At 32.9% G+C, this 23,245-nt stretch overlaps 1 protein-coding gene across 2 annotated transcripts in view; it reads right to left on the reverse strand.

Moving 5' to 3' along the window:
* VAChT (Vesicular acetylcholine transporter) overlaps positions 1 to 19,720 on the reverse strand; it is a 57,792-nt gene extending 38,072 nt beyond the window's left edge. The window contains exons 1-5 of one of the 2 annotated variants that reach the window (XM_081974559.1): positions 19,496 to 19,635; positions 15,612 to 15,999; positions 14,793 to 14,913; positions 14,522 to 14,683; positions 4,564 to 12,690 (exon numbers count right to left, since the gene is read on the reverse strand). In XM_081974559.1, the coding sequence (XP_081830685.1) occupies positions 11,419 to 12,690; positions 14,522 to 14,683; positions 14,793 to 14,913; positions 15,612 to 15,787 (1,731 nt within the window). In that variant the 5' untranslated portion in view covers positions 15,788 to 15,999; positions 19,496 to 19,635 and the 3' untranslated portion in view covers positions 4,564 to 11,418. Of the gene's footprint in view, positions 1 to 4,563; positions 12,691 to 14,521; positions 14,684 to 14,792; positions 14,914 to 15,611; positions 16,000 to 19,495 lie in introns of those variants that run through there. The other variant, XM_081974558.1, reaches the window with a different exon arrangement.
* Positions 19,721 to 23,245: the final 3,525 nt, after the last annotated feature.

Below are 23,245 nucleotides of genomic sequence, written 5' to 3' on the forward strand. Positions count from 1 at the left end.
AAATTTTTTAATAATATCAGTAGCTTTGCTTATGTCGGAAATTTGTGTAGTTCGAAGAAAAACACAAATTTGTTTTTTTTTTAATGTAATCCTAATCGATTCTACCCTTTTTAAACTCTGTGATGTGGTTAAAATTTGAAACAATCTGTATGTATTTTTGTCTTTCAATTTATTGTTCCAACGTTTGAGAGCTTGAGTGCTAAATAAGATAAAACAAGTGCCAGTCACAATCATTTTTCACTTAAATTGGAAAATCTGTTATTACTACTATCTAAAAACTGTTCAAAATCGCTTTGAGAACAATCATTTTGTAAGTTTTGTTAAGTTTTTTGTATTTCACGTTGTAAGTAACAGTAAACAGTAAACTATAAAATAAATTCATAAAACTCATCTAACCAACATGTATTAAATTAAATCTTGTTTTTCCTTTTGTATTCCATCAAAGTCCATTCAGGCTCGTAAAACATAAACTTCACCTTTCCATTTTTCCCTTACCGTTACGATATTGACGTGACCGGCGTTGTCGATTAATGTAATCCAATTTTCCATCTCAGACAGAGGGAGAGCCCGTCTTTAGCCCCCTATGGAGTTCCTTAATTCAACTTGTAATAGAACTACAGATCCGAGTTTGAGTTTACCTTTTTGATAACTTCCGGCTACTGCACTTACCAATCTTCGGAAATGCTCACATTAAATACGTCAACATGATGGAATGAAATTCTAGAGATTTTAAATTAGGTTTAGATTGATTTTTAATTTAGTCTATTTAATAACGTTTTTCTGTAAAAAGAAAATTCAATTTAAGGTTTACCGTAAGGGAGTTAATTTAAAAAATAAGTGTATCCCACTGAGCTGCTGCTAAGCCCAACAACCGAGAATTCCCCTGAGAACCGCAGGAGGGCTGACCCAGTGTCCTCGTAAATACAATCGATATACTACAACATTGCAGGTTAAAATATCATTGTGTATACTATAATAGTATAAAATAATAATTATTATTTTGCAATACTTTACAATTTTAAATGTTGAGACAAATATTTTAAAAACTGTATACAATGAAAGTGCTGTAAAAGTTATTTTGTAAGACTTGAAAGAATCATTGTTTAAAGTAATTTAATAATTATTATCATGACAATATTCTCCGATGTAAGAAAATTTTTTATTTAGTTTGCAGTATTCTTCCAGTAATTACATTTTCAGCTGTTTTGTCAGTTTTACTAAGCCATTCGGTAAATGTAACAACTTAATAGTTCAGGTTGACAAATTACGTAGTGAACATTATTTTATGTATTTTAGATTAAATTTTAACGAGTTTTAATCTAATATCTACTGTATTATTGGCATTATGTTATTTAGAAAAAAATAACTTCTGGACAATTGAATTTTTCGGTTGTTAACACTAAAAAGAAATGAAACACCAAAAATCTAGAAAAACTGATTTAGAGTGTTTTTAAACACAATATTTGACATGTGTTTGCAAACACAAGTTTCAACGCTTTCAATTATCGCATCCATTTTTAGAGAAAATTCATATTTTATGAATTTAGTCCTGAAATGGGTATTATCTGAGTATTTATTTTGCGATGAACAACTTATGAATGACTGTGTTATGACACAATAATTTCAAATTATTTTACAGGGTATCCGATAATTAAAACTGTTAGCTGCAAACATCAAAAACCATACTTTTTTCTCAATATCTGCTATTTTGTTTGTGCTAAGTGCTAAGTATTCTGAATATATGTATAACACTCTGTATAACAAAATGACTGTAACATGTCCCAACTCATTCATTTACAAAGTATTTTAGCACTAAGAATGTTGAGATAATACTTATTTTCCGAGTCAGGTAAAATTCATAAAAATAAGTGTATTTTTCCATAAAAATGTGGATTTTCTAAAAAAGCAGTAGCAATAAATAATAAAACTTGATTTTTTGAAACTTAAAAGTAAATCCTAAAAAGTTTACTCAAAATGTCAGCTGAATATTTCAAAAGGTTTACCACCCTGTTATTGTATTATCTTGATATCTGATAGAGGTATATGTAGAAGAGAGGTAGACAGGAAAAAGGTGTAAAACATGCAATTTTGCAAACTTAAATTGATGTATCTAGCTAGTATTATTTACTTGGACTAACATTACAAATTTCAACCATTTTTCTAACTTTCGCTTAGCAATACTTGTCATTTTTAACATTGATAAATCATTCACTTAATTTACCTCAATTTGCATTTTATCCATAATTTACCGACGCCTTTGTAATTATCTCGGAATAATAAATGGACTGGACAGGATAAATTTGAATAATAACTGGGTTCTTTAGAACGAAAGAGTACATTAAATTATCAGATCGTAATTAAAATATAGTGCAGCGGGGGCCCAAGTAATTGGCTAATTCTGACGGCACAACACAGGGTAACCGCGAGGCAAATCACCCCTCTAGGTCGTTATCTGCCCCTCGAAAAGGTCGGCGAGGGTTCAAGCAGGGGCGTACGTCGCCCCCGGTAATGAACGGAAAAGGTGGGTTGTTGCGTGATTCAAATGACAAATTGGTTGGAAGATTAGAGTTGCTTCCTGATAACCAACGTTAGTCACTATCAAATAGACGGAGAAACGAACGGTTTAAAGTTAGATAGTTTACCAATAAATTAGCATAAATTTGTTTTTTTTTTACAGAAGACTTTTAGAGCAAGCAGAATATAAGCAGAAATAAAATGTATGCTTTCTGGAAAGTTTAAAAATGTAATACCTACAGTATTCTATTTATAAACATAGAATTTGATTTCGTTTCCAACTCAATATGCATTTATGCCAGACTTGAATATCTACCTGCTTTCTGACTTGAAAATAAGTTGTGCAAATTCAGGGGAAACTACATAACGCCCGTTCGTGTCATTCCCATGGGCTTTTCCCCTCCGAGTTTGGAAAATTGGATTACCTTAATCGAGGGCACAGCAGAAAATCTAGCAATATTTCTGCACGAGATTACCAGGACTAGTGGCTTAATATGTGTGATTTATTTGTCGTTATATTAACCGTTTTAGAAAATATTTACGGAGATTTGTGTAAACTTTGCCAGACCTAAAACCAGAAATAAAATAAAGCAAAACTGTAATTTGAAAATGACCAATTCAAAACAATATATCACAATCAAAAAGCAAAAATATTCGTATTTCTGTGCTGGATTTAACTTAATACATTAGGAATTTCATTTTTAATCTCAAAAGAGTCACGTGACGTTAAGAATGATATTTTAATCTTAAAAATAGTCACATGATTCAGTGTCTTAGTTTAATATTTAAAAAAACGGTCACGTGACCCATTAAATATAACATTTTGACATTTAAAACTATCGCGCGACATTTTGAATTTCAATTTTAATTTTAAAAAAGTCACGTGACCATTTGCACTTTAAATGAAGTAACGCGCGATTTTCGAAATTATAGTTCAACCTGAAAAACGGTCTCGTAACTTTTAAAATTAAACTTGATGATTGAAAATGGTCACGTGACAGTGTTTACCATAAACGGAGTCACGTGTCTTTAAAAAACATCACCTTACACTTTAAAACAATTACGTGACCTTTCAAATAATATTTTGACATTTAAACCAGTCACGTGATCTTTAAGATTCCGTTTTGACGAAAAAAAAAATCACTATAACTTTAAAACAAGATTTCATGAATGAAAATCGTCCCGTGACCATTTCAACTGTAAAAAGAGTCACGTGACCTTTGAAATACGATTTTGCGATTTGAAACAGTCAAGTGACCTGAAAATAACAGTTTAAATTTAAAAACGGTCACGTGATATTTAGTATTCCGTTTGGACGATAAAAAAGAGACACTTGACTTATAAAAAATAATTTGATGATTGAAACTCGTCACGTGACCATTTTCAATGTAAAAAGTCACGTGATTTTAAAAATTACAGACAGTTTAAACTTAAAAACAGTCACGCGAAATTTAAGATTCTGTTAAAATGTTAAAAAAGAATCACTACATCTTTAAAACAGAATTTGATAAATAAAAATTGTCATATTTTCACTGTAAAAAGAGTCACGTGACGTTGAATATAACAGTTTAAACTTTTAGTTTAATAATTTTTTTTTAATTTAATGGTTTAATAAAATTAAATTTGATGATTGAAAACAGCGTTTTTAAAAAGAGTCACGGGATTTTTAACATATCAGTTCAATGTTAAAAACGGTCACGTGACCCATAAAAACAGTCACAGTCACAACAGTCAGTTAAAATTGGGGATTGAAAATATTCACTCTCTTAGGGAGCAAAAAGTGATAATTAGGGTGCATCAGCTCTGTGATTTGAAAAGTTACAAAAAAGTGTTATTAAGGAAAGTTGTAGGAAATTTCATCCTCTACAAGATTATATTTTAAAGTGTTTAGCAGTTAAGTGCCTCCTTAAGGAGTTACAAGGCAAAAAGTGACAGAGTGCACCCAACTGGTTTTTAAAACTAATGCCATTGCGATTGAAATGGAGTTACGTGTCTTTAAAGTGAGGTAGTGAGGTAGAATTGCTTTAAGGAAGGAAAATATGAAAACTGTTTTGAGTAACAATAATTTTAATAGATGTCCATTCAAAAGGAGCAAGAATACATATAGCTACGTAATTTTTTGTATGTACTAGTTACAGCAACATTATTACTTTCTAACATCTATAATTCTATTGTTCCAAGATTAATACATTCAGTGTCCACCACATTCAGACTATTTTAAAACTGAAAGGAAGCGGTTTGTCAGGTTAATTAATTTCGTTGACCTTATAACTAAACCATCAATGAAAAGATATAGAGTACATATAAGAGAATGAACTTTATTGTGCCGGACATTTCGAGTATTTAAACATTTAAAATTCAACATGCAAAATTAATTGGTACAGAAAAGTAACAAATTTAAACTTTGGCAAACTTAAATGTCAATGAAGTTATTTATTTACAAAAGTGCAACACGTATTTACATTTAACAAATGTGAAACAATAATAAAAAAAATAAGGTTTTGGAAGAGAAGTAAAAAAGTCACCTATAAATGTTACTTTTATATACCGTATTCATTAAAATAATGTTAAAATAGTTTTGCCTACATGCTAAGTAAAATTAAATGTAATTAACCGCTTTTGCTTAATTACTTTTAATTTTACTTACTCATAAACTAGATTTACTGAAAGCTGGAGAATGTAATTTCTACCAGGCACCATTTTAGCTACTTTCACTTACAATTAAGTATTAGTTTATACATTTAAGGATGCATATAACCTAATTTTAATTTACACACACTAGCAGGTATTAATTTAAAATTACATTTAAATTGTTTTTATTTACAGATTATAACAGCCATAGGTGCTTAAATGGTTTTTATACATAATCCTACACTCGCTTCGTTATCTACTGTAGCACTCTATACATCAATATTGTTATAATTTCATGAATACAAAATTAAGGTGTAGATGTACTGAGAATTACCATTAATATAAAAAACAACACATTAAGTATTATAAACAGATCGATATGGGATAGGAATTCTGTAATTTGCAATTACTTTGTCGATGTTTCACTTTATCTTAAGTTACTCCTAAAGTCTATAACTGAGAAATTGGTCATTAATAGACTGTTTATTGCTATCAGTTATCCGATGTAATCATCATTAAATTGAAAATTTTTCGGTAACTTTAATTAAGAACTTTTATTAGTAAATGATAGTGTTTTTCCGCACAGTAAAATATTTACTGAACAGTAAGCTGTGAGCAATATTTAACATTACTTTACACCATAAATATTACATTAGAGACTATATACAGAGTAGCCCAGTCATGAAGAATAAATTTTGATCTTTGTAGACAAAATCACTATTATACACGAGTAAGTAAACAGTAATAGTTTTTGTTAACGATCTTTATTTTATTTATTGTTTTATGGCAATTGTGTTTTGAAAGAAAAACATTATTATGATAAATAAATATTTTTTAATGAAACTAACAGGAAAACTGCGAAACTAAAGATCAATTGAAAATTATTTTTGAAACTAGAATTAACAAAAAAATAATCTATTTTAAAAATAACCAATGATATGTTAATTATTGACAAGGAAGTGAAACTGTGCTGTCAGATCAAAATTAGAGTACAACCACCCTGTAGATGCCTAATAAGAAAAACTTAAAAACAAAACAGAGTAAGTATCAGATACTCTTATTGAGCTACACTGTATAGTATACAAAGTGATTCACATAAGTGGCATTAGATTATTACAAAATTGTAAAATTATAATATAGTGGTTTGTTGAGTTTTTCGTTCTTCCCCACTATATATTGATAACTAACAAAATTCTTCAAGTTTTTTTTTTTTCCAAAAAGTGCCACATTTTTTCCATTTTTCTGTCCTAGATCACAACGATTCATATTTGGGTCAAAGCAAATTTAAATTCACATTATAACGCAAATTTTGAGATTTCTAGTAAACACGTGTTTGATAACCGTTGTCACTAGTCAAGAGACTTTTAGAGCATTATTGTGCTGACTTAGCCACATCCAAAACAAGAATGATAATAGGTTATAACAATTCTGTGTATATCAAAAAAAAAACTAAAGAACAGATACACAAAACAGTTTAAACTTGATTTAAAACTTTCTTAATATTCTAATGAAAAACTTAAGTAAATCACTCTTGTATGTTTTTTAAAAGCTATTTGAAATATTACACCGATTTATCTATATGTTAATAATTTATATAAATACTTAGAGACGAAATTGGATATGTTTTTAATTACATCATTTGTGCATGAAATATGTAACACTAAAATTGACGCTAAGAGTCTCGTTCCTGTGTTTATAATCAACTAAAATATTTTTCTCTGAAATTTGCATAAAACTTTACATAAGCCAAAGTATATTTGAGTATATTTTTGGAATGATCATTATTTTAATAGTTGTTGAAAGAAATATAAGAGGATAGTTACAGGCGTTTACAGGTGCACCAAATTAATTCTAAACGTTTATATCACCCTCAAGTATGAAATATTGTAATTAGTTAGTATCTGCCATCCTTCTAGTTCGAATTTTTTCATTTCATATAATCTACAAAATTTCATACTGACCTCAAACTGTAAATGTCTAGGTAAACCTAATTAATAATATCTAAAGAGTAGTGTGTTGTAGACGGGGTGATAGCGGGCTAAATCGTGCTATATTTAGGCTTAAAACTAAGACGGCGCCCATTTTTACTTTAAAATTTTCCTTTCTATTATTTTGGAATGGAATATATTAGTCATCCTTAAAATAATCCTAAAATATTCACTTTTTTCTTACAAATTAACTATACCTAGCTTAATTAAGTTACAACTAATCGAAATACAAACCCCTTAAGTAGGGTAGGATACTTTTTCTCGTTTGTTTAATTCTATGAAGTAATTGCACTATGTTGTCCCAAGAATATAAGGTACACTTAATATGATATGCGTTAAACTTTTTTGGTGCATATTGACAAGTGACTATAATATAGGCTTTCTAAGTAGGTAAGTATAACTCTTCTCTAAAATCCCGCTTTTTGAACATTCAGTTAAAAATGGACGCCTTGTGTTATAGTTAGTTATACACTGGATTAAATTGCTAAAAATCTTAAGTCTACTATCACGATATGTTTAAAAGTTGAACCTGCTGGTTCTGATATGTATGTGATCTCAGTTGATATATTTCTTATATATTAAAAAACGACAAAAATAATGTACTGTCAAATTATAGTTATTAATATATTAGTCTTATTCTAGCCATTTGTTATGAAGAAAATAATTATTTGATAAACGTATATACATGCACTTTTATTTAATACACAGGATATTATTTAAAGTTACTTGTTCCGTTTGTGTTGTACCATTTTAATAATAAAATAATTCGATTGAAATAAAAAATCACATAAAAAAACCGAAGTTTAAAACAGTCAATGATCAAACTGAAAAAGTTCAGTTTTACTTTAGTTCGAAAATTTTTGTTAAATTATATTTAGTGGTTTCAAAAAATTTAGTAAGGATAACAGAATTGTCCAATGTACTGTTTTTTTAGCCAACATTTTGTTTCACTAAAGTTTTTATTTTAGGAAGTATTTTTAAACTTTGTAACTTATTTCAAATGTTGGCAAAAATCATACTACAACACTAGAACTCTAATCATTGCTTTTAAACAAACTTTTTAGCAGTCTTATCAGAACGGTTAAATACTAGCACTATCTACACTTTTATGTTTTATATTTTTCTTAGATGTAATGTTGTCTTAGTTTTCATTGCTGCAATCAATTTAGGATTTGCTGAAATTTATAATAAGCGCAATTTCTAATGTACAGAGTAGCCCAGTTCAAATACTCTCGCATACTACAACAAGCAGTTTGCAATATTTGATAGTGTAAATTTTTGTTAGTAATATTATGGAATGGAAATATGGAAAATTATGGAATTATAGAAAATTTTGACATTGCTATTTGTAATTGTAATGGAAATAATTTTAAAGTGAAACTGGTTTATACAGTCAACAAATAATTCCAAAACATATATCCGTTTAGGTATTTAAAATGTGTTTATATAAAAAAGCTGTTTCTATTTCAAAACAGCTTTCAGTTGATTAAGAGCAAAATAATGGTCCAGATTATCAAGAATTTACAGATGATTCAGACAACTTTATATGCCATGCTTTATATACCACCATATTGTATATACCATGCAAGTTACGTAATTCAGAAGAATATTGACAATATTTGATGATCGTTTTGTTTCATATGTAAGAAAAAAATAACAATTTTTTATTGTGCAGTAGGTTTTTAAGTTCATTCTCAACCAAGAACATTAAAAAGCATGTTGATTCGGTAAAAAAATAATTAGTAGTTCCTTTTTTGTTTATTTGGATTAATAATCCAGGAGATAAGAGTGTATAATATAATTTTTTTCTCATGTAGCCTTTATTTTTTCATATTTGCCTGGGCAGTTTTCAGTAACATTGTTTTCCATTTGGATAGAGCATAACTTTGAATTGAAATATTATATTGTTGAAAAAAGTCGGACAGAGTTTTCAAAACTCATCTTCATTATTTGCACCTGAAAAAATGCTTTTTATTGAGTTTGTAACTAAACAGCTTGTACAAAAGATGTACTGGTAAAACCGAGTTTTATATGATGAAATTTAAATAACTGATCAATAAAAACAGCAGATAGAAACTCTTGAAGGTGAAATACAAATACATGTGGGGGATAATGTGATTGAAAGGGTAAGACACCAAATAAAACTTGGCAAAGAAAACCAATAAGCGCAAGTAAGTAGACGAATCAGACTAACGTGGATGGTCTTAAAACTCCATTTACCATCTTACCTGTTCTGACATATGCAATGGAAACAACCTCATTAACCGTAAAAGACTTCGAAGAGCACAAAGAGAAATGGAACAGATTATGCTGGAAGTATCACTTCGAGATCATCAAAGACATACGAGCTAGAAGATGTAGTGAGACACATTGCCACTCTGAAATGATATTGGGTAGGGCAGGACAATACAAGATGCACAAGGCAGTTACTGCAATGGAGACCCAGGATTTCCAACATAAATATCGGACGACCACAGAAAAGTTGATGACTACAAGGAAAGGATGGAAAGAAACTGATGACAAACAGCACAAAATAGGTTGGAGTGAAGAAAACAAATGGAGGTCTATGTCCAGGAGTGGATGAGCAAAGGTTGTTAAAGAGAAAGAGAGAGAGATTGAATTTACTGGTGGCATGTAGGCTAGTGCAATGATAAAAATATGTTCCAATCTTTTGTCAAAAAAGCACTATTAAATGAGGGCAACTTTTGGGCCCTTAAATTTTATTAAGCTCAAGGACTCAAGTGAATTAGATTTTGCTTATGTTCAAGTCTCTGACTTAATCTACTTAGCTAGAAGGTCTAAAATTCTTAAGAAGTGTTCTTCAATTTTCAACCTTTTTAATAATATGACAATCTCAGCAATACTGTGACATCAGTGAAATGTCCAAACTATTCCTAAATATTTCTTACCTGCATCTTTTGATCATTGACACTTTGTGGGTGTTTAGATTATTTCAACTTTCCAGCAAAACATCTCTCAAATACCTTAAATCATCATATTCCAGCAACATATTACAGTATCTTCCGTACAACAACATTGTTATAAACTGTAATTGCATGAAAGGTTCACTGCATTGTTTGACTCAGCAGACTTTTATATTATACCACATTTACTTCATTATGGACGTTCTATTGAAAATACATTATTACCCCAAATAATTAGTCTTCAGTTTAAATGTCCCAACACTACTTTCAAACGTAATTATTTAAAATCTCATTAAAATTCTGTTTTATTTGTTAGTATCCGAAACAGCAGACTATTAAGTGTAAATTAATTAAGATTGTGGCATTATTTCTCAGAGAAAATATTAATGAAATTATGGGAGAATTAGGCTGTGAGATTTTAATAACCTGTATAAAAATTTTTTTCCTATTTATTTTTCGTAGAAACGATCATCATTTAGGTTAAAACATGCAACTAAACAGTACTATTTAGCCACCAATGACAGATATAAAAGGTGTTACAGAATACGTATTACAAACTTGTGGGTCATGCAGGAAATGCAAAAATTAGCAGAAAATGTCGTCAAAGCTTTCGTTTTTGAGATACAGGGTGTTAAAATTCTGCGAAATATAAAACTACAGAGATGAGGCTGATTGACGGACTGCAAATTGACAATCAACTATTAAAAACAAATTGAATGACAATTCTAGCTTTGATAATTGCTAAATTGACATTTTCTTTAATGTTTACATTTAGGGACTTGTTACATTGTCAGATAAGTTGAAAATCGTGCGTTCTACGATGAAAAGACAGGATAACTATTTTTCTTTACAGGAAAACAAAGAAAAGCTGACAGAAAAAAGCTTCTCACCACTCAACTGAATAATTTATTATTAGGATTTTCAAATCATGTACTTCATTTAGCTAAGCCGTTATTTAGATATAAAAAGATAAAAAAATTTTTTAACCAACTTTAACACCCTGTGTCTCGAGAATTACAGCTTCAAATACATTTTTGTTTCTAAAGCCTTTTTGACTCATTTTTGCATTTTTTACATGATGCCCTATACGTTTGTAAAACGTATTTTGCAAAACACTGCATAAAGTTGCCTGAATCTTGATTGATTGTAACTTGTATAAACAGTTCCTCAGTCTATAGTATTACTAACAAAACTGGCAACCAATGATCAAACTTGGTTTTGTTGAACAAATCTCTCTATGCCTAATTTTGAATGCTTACTTAAAAAGCAACTAAAAGTAGATGGTTCTAATTAAACACTTAAATTACAGATTATGTACACATTAAAACTCAACATACTTTCACTTATATCAAATATTAGATTCATTGTATACCTTGTCGGAACGGATTGCCCCCCGTGGACATGGGCGCTGGTGCAGGTGCCTGTTGCCTAAAGGGATTAGCTACCGGTTGCTGAGGCAGTACTCGACCTTGGCTTTGAGGCCTAGCAGCCGCCACTTGGGGACTTTGGTAAGTTTGGTCGGGATAATTAGGACTTTGAGAAGGAAAATTTCCTATCGTAGGTTGCGATTGATAACTTCCTTGATAGGTTTGTGTCTCGTAACTTGGGTCGTAATTACTAAAGTTAGTCTCTTGCTGCTTATAATTAAGATGGTTTTGCACGTCCTCGTTGACAGTCTTCTGTTCTTGCATCGAGTAAGTCTGGTACTCTTTATTAGGAGGATCGGACATTAATATGTTGGCTTCGTTTTCAAAAGGTTTAAAGTCGTAAATGTGCTTTAGGTAAGCGATAACCGGAACGTAAGCCAAATTGGATATGGCTATTCCGATGTTTAGTGCTGTGAAGCCTATAGCTTCCACGACTTCTCCTGCTATAATAGGGCCTATAGCGTATGCTACGGAATATGATATGTCTGCGATAGCGTAGATGCTTCCATATACCGATACGTAACGTACATCCACGAGGTAACCTAAGGTAGGTAGCAATGCGGTGTCGATTAAGGCGATTCCAAAACAAATTCCACACAACGGTATCATCAGTACCACGTAACTTGTTGAGAAGGGTATTAAAAAGCAGCAAAACCCTTCTAGTGCTAACCCGACAGCGGCCATTAACCACTGATAATGGGGGTATTTTTTTGCAATTTTTACGGTAATCACTACGCCTACCACGTGGGGAATAAAAGCAGGGAGCCACACCATACCAATCTTCCAATTGTCGGTAGTTAAATTGTCTTCCATCCATAAAGAAATGGTGGGCTCCAAGAAAGCTAACGCTACATTTGCCATCATTAAAGCACCGGAACATACAGCAATGTAAGGATCCATAAATAGTCTCCAAATGGGGACAGAAGGTGGTTTGGCCACTGAAGCCTCTTTCAACTGAGTTTTGATCGGTTTCATAACAATCAACAGCATAAAACCATCCAGGAGTGAAACGAAAGCCAACACGAGAAAAGGCATCTCTTTGCCTGCGAATTGATATAGGGCTCCGCCGAATGGTGGGGCTACCAAACACCCGAAACTGATAAAAGCCAGGGCTATTCCTAAGGCTTGGGAACGTTCGTTTTCTTCTGTGAAACGATCGGCTATCATGGCTAAGCCGGAGGTGTCTGCGAATGCTGATCCCACGCCCTGAAAACAACAGAAACATCTCGTTAAATGATGCAGGACATCGAAAATAGTACTTTATAAGAGAACTTCTTAGTAATTTTCAGTAATTCGTAATTCAGTTGAGATATAAATTAAATCAACAAGAATACAGGAGCTAAATTTTTAAATGACTCTGATCTGGGTAAACCGTTTACAATGTTAATTAACCGTGAAGCCTAAAATAGTAGTAGGTAATTCAGAAAACGTAACGACAACAAAACTTAAGTAATTTCTCTCAGAAGAGAGATCCACCTTATCCATGAAATGTTGACATTTTGTTCCTTGTATATTTAAGACAGTGATTTGTCTTAAAGATTTTATGACAATTGTTCTTATACTTTCTTAGGCACGTTGTCAAATTGTAATAAAAATGTAACAAGAATGAACAAATTTGTTTCCCTACAGCAGAACGTATAACAATGATGATAAACCTATAAAGCTAAATTAATAAATAATAACTAACTCGAAATCCACGTTCTTCCAAAACTTGTGTATTGGAACTTGATTACGGATGATGATGGTTAGTTAGGAGTTAAATGTCCGGCATTTAAAAATAATCATTTCCTTTTCGGAGACAAATAAATGCATATTTACTAAGAAGTTTAATTAGAATAACTACTTTGGCTTTATCAAACGACCAACCCACAAATGAACATACAAGACAGTTCATATATGCCGACGATAGTGCTGTAGCAACCCACGGCAGGGCTTTCAATGAAGTAGAGGACAAATTGACACGCGCCCTCGATAACCTAGCAGCTTACTAAATACAAGATCAACTACCTCAAGCCTAACCCAAACAAGACACAGGTGTATGTTTTCCATCTTAGAAGTAAGGAAGCAAACAGGAAGCTGTAAACATGACAAGGCCTGGAATTGGAACATATATGGGCATCCGTTTGGACCTAACCTACCGAAAGCACTGTGAGGGGGTCAAAGAAAAAATATGCGCGAAAAACAACATTATTCGGAAACTCACAAACACAAAATGGGGAGCACAACCTCATGTCCTCAGGACCTTGGCTCTCATTCTGTGTTTCTCCACCGCCGAATACGCCGCACCAGTATGGACCAATTCTGCCCACATGAGCGAGATTGTCCGAATAGTGTCCGGTTGCTTGAAACCGACCCCCCACTGAGGAAATTTGCCTAATAGTCGGTATCGCCCCACCTAAAATCAAGAGACGTGTTGCTGTGGAATCAGAGCGAAGGAAAGAAGAAACCAACCACAGACAACCTTTATATAATCATCAACTGCCACAGAGCAGACTCACGTCTCGCAAACGTTTCTTACGGATGACAACTCCCCTAACAATCAAGCCTGCAATACGTCGAACAAATTTGTGGCAGGAGTCCGTCAACCACACAAGGAATAACTTGAAAGAAGAGCTAAGTCGTGGACACCATCTACCATTCCCAACGTGGAGGGAGCTAAACAGACTGAGAACGGGCCGTCTGAAGATGCTATACTAACCTAAAAAGATGGGGCTACAGAGAAGATGACATGTGTGAATGTGGCACGGCCCATAACATGAACAAATGACAAAGCCACCTTTGTGGCTGATTTTTGGAAGTATAGAAGGTAAGTAAGTAAGTTTGGCTTTTTACATTAACTTGAACGTTAAAAATAGAACGTTAAATCTTTGAGTTAGAACGCACAAATTGCGTCCCCAAATTTAGGAACTGTCTGAATTTAGGATGCCGCATCATTCGATTAACAGTCGAATGATTGGTTAAAAAAATAGATAGAGTTGAGTATAGAAGTCACGAGATGTTACACAACAACTATCATGTACCTTACTTAACTACTTACTTGTAGACTTCTGGCGAAGAAGAGGACCCCGTAGCTCCTGCCGCATGCGAAAACTGCTGTTGAAAGGAACATGATGCATAAGCCAATCATCATGGGAATGTCGTATCCTATTCGGTCTATTAGGGCCCCGGAGAACGGGTTTATCATAAGCTGTACTATGGCCTGAAAAGCAGAAAAGTAATTGTAATATTTCCTGATGTAGTTTGATCAGTATCTAATTAACTATACGTTATTTTGTTGTTTATTGTCAATTATATGAAGTAAAAATTACCTTGGAAGCGAAGAGGATGCCGGTGGCCGAGTCTTGGCCATGGTGGTCGTGCTTGAATGGTGTCCCGGGGGGCAGGCTGGCGTTTCCCGGAATGGGATCTTCTTGGTATGCGCCAATGTATCTAAAAATTGTCAGTATATTTGGAGATAAGAGTGCCTCTACTCATAAAGTTAATAAAATAACGTCAAAACAGTAGTACTACCTATTACTGTGGAAATTGACAACAATTAGAGCAATTTTGAAAGAGATTGACGGTCGGTTGGGCTCAATTACTAAAACAATATTATACTGATCTTGCAGTCTTAATAAACGTCTATTCTTTGGAAAATTTTTGAGAACTGTTTTCTACTCTCATATGAGGGTAATATTCCATTTCACAATATTTCCAAAACGAATAAAAAGTGTGTTTTAAAAAAACGGAAAGACCTAGTCTGCTGATTCAATTAGAATTCTATTATCACCATAATTTATCTTGGATATAGTCTTCGTCTCCAAAGTTTAGTTCTACGCACGAAGAAACCAAAATTGACATTACTACATTAGAAACACTATTATAATCCACTAACACAGTTTTATGGTCCATCCTTGCAGTATTTATGATTGTTTAAATTATTTTGCAAATGATTTTTAGAACTATACTTTAGTACCTACCATAATTCGCATTTGCATGTTTTTGAGTTAGTAAGAAAGTAAAATGACAGTCAACCTCTTAAAAAAAAGCATTTCCAAATTGTGACGTAAGTGAAAGATCAATCTTTAGAAGAAGTGTACTACTTTCTTTCAAATTAAATATATTATAACAGATGCTAAATCTCTTACCTTAAATAATCAGGAATAATGGGAACAATAACCATATAAAGCATGTTATCCAGTAATAGGGCTATAGACACTATCACCAGGACGAGCTTTCTTTGGGAATGGGGCTCTTGCAATTTCGCCCACACAATTTCCTTGAGCTCCGAGAACTCAAGATTTATTATCGGCAACGGTGCCATTGTCGCCTTTTCAAACTTTTAGACGCTTTAGTTGTTTATCTCTGCAGCACTAAGTGACGAAGCACATTTCAGTCTTTTTTTCCTCCGCAGCGTTCATTAGATGATCATTTAAGGCAATTCACACTTCCACTGGACACTTTTAAGGATAACTTTGATAATCGGAACGTTTGGATCCTCCAAGGGGTTTCAGCACAGTGCCTGTTCTTCTCAACCTGGAGAAAAAAGGAGGATTTAGAAGTCTATATGAAGTCCAGGGGGGTGGGAGGCACTGCGCTGAGACCCCCCAGCCCCCCCCTATTTGGTACGGAACATGGAGGTTGTTAGCGCGTAGGTAGGTACTTTCACCTCTGGATAAATGTATTGTTAAGACAATTTCCATAGAAATGACAGAATTGACCAATAGTCTGATTTCACGGTTTCCATAAAAATTATCCGTAGAATAAAGTTATTCTAAACTGGCCCTAAATCGCATTAAAGGAGTAGACTAAATAATAAACGGATGTAAAAGAAAACGTTTTGTACCCCTTATAAAATTATCAGAAAATATGTGTTAATACAATCAATTATTCTACCCAACAAGTTGATATCCATTAACAATATTTGCGGTATGCAGACGACACCATCATACTTTTTGCCGAAACAAAGATTTATAGGGTTTGGTTCAGCAACAGAAAAACCTCATCAACGGTCAACTGATAATGAGTACATTGAAGAAACTAAAGTAAATGGACAAGTCCATATTTAACAAAATAAGAAATAAATGAATTAACAGAATCCAGTGGAGATCTTAATTTACATCGAGTCAGAATGGTAAAATTCTGCGTTTTTTCGATGTTGCTATGAAGAACACTCAAAATTGACTGTAGTCCTAGACGTTAAAGAAAAATATAAGTGATCGGCTGGAATCATAGAATATGTGGTCGTCTAGCAGGATCCTAAGAATAAGTTGGGTAGATATGGTGAATGAGGAGGAAGAATAAGAAAGAAGAAGGAACTAATAACTAAGTAATAAACTTAATCGTTTAAAGATTAAGTGCTCTAAAGTAACTTTATGGTTTGGTTCGAAGTTTCTGGAATATCGTCACTAGTTAAAGTTTAGTCATTTGTGACAATGATGATAACATAGTTATGTGAATAATTTGTGAAATACAAAATGTTGTTAACAATTGGGAATTTTGAGGAACAATTAGATTTAAAATAAATTTCCAAATATCCTTTTGGTCAACTGAAACTGATAAACGGAAAGTTCAACGACAAAGAAAGACATCTTCCTGGCAAAGTTTGAAAACATCATCCAGTAAACCAACAGATTTGACATTTTTACTAAATAAGCTAAGCATTGCATTTCCATTAAAATCTTAAGTGTTTATTACTATGCCTGATGCTAAATGCTGATGAGATGCTTTGGTGGAAATATTTAACAACATATACGAGACAGGCGAAATACCGAAGGATCTGCTGTACCTTCGTACCTATACCGAAAAACCAAACGCAAACCGCTGTGACGAGTACCGAATGATTCGTTTGTTGAGTCAGGTACTAAAGCTCTTTACAAGATTATACAACAGATGTGAAAGGCTCTACACAGTTTGGATTCAAGGAAGGCTTCGGCACACGTGAAACACTCTTCAGCTTGACAGTATTACTTCAAAAATACAGAGACCAACAAAAAGATGTTTTTCTGTGCTTCATGGATTACCAAAAAGCGTTAGACAGTGTCAAACATACAGAGATGGTAGGGTTGCTCCGGGAAGAATGATAGACCACAACGACGAAGAAAGAACGAATTAAGATTCATTGAGAACTTCTGTGCAAATCAAACGGCAGCGGTGAGGGTGAAAAATGAATCTACAGAGAATTTCCCAGTAGAGAATGGGGTAAGACAGGGTTGTAAGTTTTGTTCCCCCTTTTATTCAATCTTTACTCTTCTTTGGACAGTCTTTGCGATAGTGCTTTGAGAGATACGGAGGATGTCAGTTAATAACCTTCGCTATGCCGATGACACGGTCATATTGGCTGATAGCCAAGAAGCACTTCAGCTTGATCGACCGAAGGAGAACGCCTTGATCTAAAAATTAACGCACACAAAATGAATGTAATGGTGGTTAGCAGAACACCAAATATCCTGGTAAACGGTAACAATATCCATCGTCTCCAAGTTCATATATTTAAGAAGCTGGATAACTGAAGACCTCGACCCGGATACGGAGATGCACAGCAGTATTGAACAGGCCAGAGTGGCATTTACTTACTTTACTTAATTTAAAGCTACGGTACCGTTTTGTGAGGTACTACATTTACTCAGTGCTGCTGTACGGAGTGGAAACATGGATAATAAAAGCTAACGTCATGAAGCTTTCGAAATGTGGATGTTCCGAAAAATCATTAAAATCCCGTGGACAGATCATATACCACCAACGCTGAGGTGCTAAATCTAATGGAAAGAGAAAGAGATCTGTTGCAAATAGTGAAGAGAAGGAAAGCAGCCTGGGCTATATATTCAGCAACTCCTTCAATTTCTGAAGCTGATTATGAAGGGAAAGATTGAAGAAAGAAGAAACCTAGGGAGAAAGAAATACTCGTGGCTAAAGAACATAAGAGACTGGACCACGAAACCGAAACGTGTATCCCAGAATTGTAGCTAACATTCAGTACATTAATAAGGCACGTTAAGAAGAAGAAGACTATGTCTATCCACGATTAACAAAAAATCAAGACAAAACAGAAAACCAGCGATTAGTAGTTAAAAATATATTTTATAGTCAAAAATCTGAGAGAATAAACAATATTGCTTAAAAATGAATATTGGAATTTTTGTAACAATCCACAAAATTTTGTTGTTTAGAATTAGTTTTTCTGTATTAAATTTTGAATTTCTAACTACTTCAAACTCTCTTAATTTCGATCATTATTGATTATTTACCTATTTTTAAAAAATCAATCGGTAATGCAGTATCTGATATGACTCATATTATTATTCCATTATTTGGCTATAAGACGTCTTACATACAGTTTGTAGTAATCTGGATGATCCTTCCAGATTAGTCAAGTCCGTTTAATAATTTCATGAAAAATGGATAAAAATTACCTCCATTATAATTGGCTGTTTCTAATTTCTAATAATAAAGGACTTAAATGAACATATCTATAAGAATGTTCCTCTCACGAAAGGGAGGTTTATATCACCAAATCAGATTCTAAAGCATTCTAAAGTATTTGATCACATGAACAGTTTTTCCACTGGCCACCTATATTGATATAACTTTCATCAACTGTGAAACAAAATATATACTAAGTATTTTGTATTAAGGTATTTGTGCCTAACTCATTACCAAATCCTTTTATAACTGTTTCTTAAGCCCGGTTATACAATATTAGTTCATCCTCTAAATTTGGTTAATATCAAAACTGTGTCTTTTACAGCAATGCATTTTATATGGAATAGTTCAACTTTTGGTTTTAATATTCAGCGTTAGCAATCCCAATTAGCGAGTTTGAGACAATGGAAAAGTATCTTTCTAATTTTCCAAAAGAGCTGAGATGTTTGGATTGGATTCTTCAGTATCATTTAAGAGTTTGGATTGTAGTGGCAATTGCGTATAATTCGTGACTAGTTACATCACAATTGATTACGTAACCATTCGAGTACATATATCACAAACTACCTTTAATAAACGTCCATATTGATCATGCGCCTGTCGCACTTACCTGAATCAGGAATGGCCGATCCAATCCTGCTGGTAAAAAATCCCCGAATATTGTTAACACTAACCCCTCGTCCGCCGAAGAAGTGGAAGGACCCCTGCGGAGGGTCCTCAGCGGACCTGTCCCCGTTCAAAGCCACGATTACGACCCCCAGGTACGTTCTTGGTAGTGTCGGTCGGATATAAGACGCGACGCGGCGTCCTCCAGGTGAGACGTTGGAATGAGCGTCCAGGTCATCAAGAAGTCGATTTTGGGGCGGCAACGTTCCAACAGAGCGGCGCCGCGACGCTCTACTTCCATTGGCGGACGATCGATCATGGAGGCGGCGCCTCTTGGGGATTTTTGGGGAATAGGGGAGGTATGGGTAATTTATGGAATTCTCTCTCGGTTCAAGAAAGTGTTATGAGAACTGTGCGTGGCTGGTTAAATTTAGAAAATTTTCCACTAGGGTCAAATGGTTCTATCCGGAGTTTTGGTCGATATGTTGTCATTTTTAATGTATATTTGTATTAAAGTACATCTACAGTTGATTTATTGAAAGCCACTATAAATGATCATATATGCCAATTTTGATGTTGAAGCTTTCAGTTTATAGGTCACAAGGAGTAAAATTTTTCACTGGATTTTAGAATTATTTCAGATGAAAGTGTTTCTAAATCTAATTAAAATAACACACTTTCAACGTTTAGGGCAGCAGAGTATGTTTGTGTACCAAAACAAATCATTAATCTTCAAACTTCAAACAAACTTTTTTTTAAGTTCACATTTGCCAAAAAAAACGTTTAGATGGCGTTATACTATTAGATACTGGTAGAATGAAGATAATACTGTCTACTTTAGCCCTCTAAATATCTCAGAAACCGTATATTTAACAGTTTCTGAAAGACTGAGAATGAACATGAACGCGATGTGTTGTTGTTGTTATATTTCTTATAGATGATATGTACAAATTTAACTCTAAATATTTCATAAACTGTACATTTGTTGTACAGCATTTTTAGGTTTTTAAATAGCCCTTGAAACGCTGAATCGTGTTCCACAAGGTGTCCCATTGAATTTAATTACAGAATATAGTGCAACTATCACCTTAAATATCTCAGAAAAATGACAGTTTCAGTACATTATTTTACGTCATAATGTAGCCTTCAGAAATGCCAGTAAAGATAACAAGTTTTTTTTATCCTTTGAAAGTTTGAAATCGACTTACTTGTGATTAATAATTATGCGGAGTTGGGTTCATTATACAATCCATTCCAGTGAAATTAAAACGTCATTGTGTGCAGACTAGAGGAGTTAAGATGAATAATTTATAAGCGCGCTTTTCGAACTGATTTAAGGATCTGAGAGTTCTGCTACAAAGTTGCCTGAGTCTCTAATCAACCTTCCTAGGTAGATACTTCAATTTTCTTACGTCTAAAGTCGTTTGAAGGCTTAAAATAGGTATAGAGCATAATGAATAGTAATGCCATTGCGTATAAGAGCAGTTCAATTCAATCTACTTGAAAGCGTATGATAGACAATTTTTATTATTGATCTTGTGTGTTTTAATATTGATCCATCTATTGAACCCTTGGAGTATCATGTAAAGATCCATAACAAAATTTTGAACGTAGCATACGTTTTTCTCTTGATTCAACTTGGATTATAAGTAAGAGTAGAACTTTTATGGTAAAATAATATAATCAAGACGACTACCATTAATTAAAATGGTGAAAACAAAGATCATTCACAATTAACAATTAAAACAGACAGTAACATATAGATGTAATTCTTAATTTAGGTAAATATTATTAGAAGAACGACGACTGACTGGTTCTAATATCAATGAAACATTCAATTATTGTTGTAAAATAGGGAATTACAATATTTTACTAAACTTTCTCTTGATTGGCCATTACGCACACTGTATGGAGAAGTAAAATTACATCATAACTTAAATCAACTTTAGATGTAAGAAACTTATAACTTACACCCGTAAAGATTGATTAGATGTTGAGGAAACTTTGTACTTCAACTGTCTGACACGTTGGAAAGGGAAACGCTTATAAATTATTCATTATAAACCCAGCTTTTCAGACACAATGTCTATTTTAACTCAAATTGCATGGAATGCATAATCGACTCCTCATAATTATTAATCACGCCAAGTAAAACCGATTTAAAAGTCTCAAGGTGAGTTTGTTTTCCTTGAATAATAATCAATTGTGACCCAATTGGAAAAGTTTCTTTCTAAACTACCAAATTCGAGTAAAATATTTTCAAATTAAATTTATTTATTTGTTTCATTGGTCCGCATTTACCCTCAAGCAATTATTTCAACTCTTTTGTCAAAAATGACTAAAATTTCATAAATGAGTTCTGTCCGTCTAATCAGTCTAAAAAAGATGTCAGATTTAAAGTTAATATGACGTCCTTTGATAGTAGTTAAAAGGTATATTTGTATTATTTTGACAATCTGTCAAATTACGTCAATTTTGTTCCGGCAAACACCATGTCATTAATAAAGTTATGCCCTTATCTTGAGACGAATTTTTAGTATTACACAATTACCATTTACTGCAAATGTTAATTTGAAGATTTCTGAAATACCACTTTAATTTTATAAATGACCGTGTCAAAAATCTTCTGAAATACGACTTACAATTTCTAAAATCAAAGTTATTATTCTAGAATTAAAAGTACCTTTTCTGAAATACAATTGATATTGCTGAAATCCAACTTATGGTTTCTAAAATTCAACTAAAGCTTTCTAAACTACATGTGTAGAGGGTTGACATTATCTACCTGATTTTAACATATTCTGACAAAACTACAACTTTAATTTTTTCTGTAAAAAAGCTTAAAAATCAGGTTATTAACGAATCGACAAAAATACGTTTTTAGGCAAAACCATTGGTTTGTAAGGGTTCTTTTTTGAAAATTCCAAACCGTTGAACTAGCTTACTCAGTTAAAAGATATACTTTATCAACTAAAAAGATATCTGCTTTACTAGGGAGAAATGTAGTACCTATTATTTTAGGAATTTGAAGGGGGCCTCCTTGGTAACTGCCAAGTTTCAATAAGTAGTTTCTGTGATTTTATTTCTCTTGCAGGACTATGTAACGTAGTTATTTATAAAAATAGTGGCAAATATATCGAAAATGTACTTGACAATAACTCATATTTAACCAAAATTACGAACTGTAATTGAGCTTTGCTACATTTCCTACAACTACAACATTGTTTAAAATTGAACGTTATTTATTATAAGAATTCTTCGTATCGTATGTCTTTGATATCTTTTAGGTGTTCTGTAAAAACAGTATTCCAAAAGAGTTACTTGTAATTAATTATCATTAACTTAATGAAGCATCGGTAATATGTAATTTGCTCTAATAATTACCCAATAATAAAGCTGCAACATTTTGGTTCACATTATTCCCAAAGATTATTCCAATAAGATTATTAGAAAAATTAAAAAAGACATACTATTCGGTTGGTTATCTACCTGCAATAATTAATTACACGATGTTTCCTATAGAAAATGTTCATTCATAATTTGAAAATATAACCAACTCTGTGGATATTAAATTTTTTGAAGTGTTACCGCAATAAAAATTCGGAATTCTTGTGGTGTTATACACACTGTTAACGGAGCCATATTCCCAAATTGATGTTTTGCACCAATGTTGTTACAGTAATAATTCCACTTGATCATATAAATCCTACTATACAAAGCTTTACCATGAAAGTTCGCCTACGTATACTACCGG

The sequence above is a fragment of the Ips typographus genome, linkage group LG2 (assembly GCF_016097725.1).
Source record: "Ips typographus isolate SLU linkage group LG2, UJ_Ityp_2.0, whole genome shotgun sequence".
Lineage (NCBI taxonomy): Eukaryota > Metazoa > Arthropoda > Insecta > Coleoptera > Curculionidae > Ips > Ips typographus.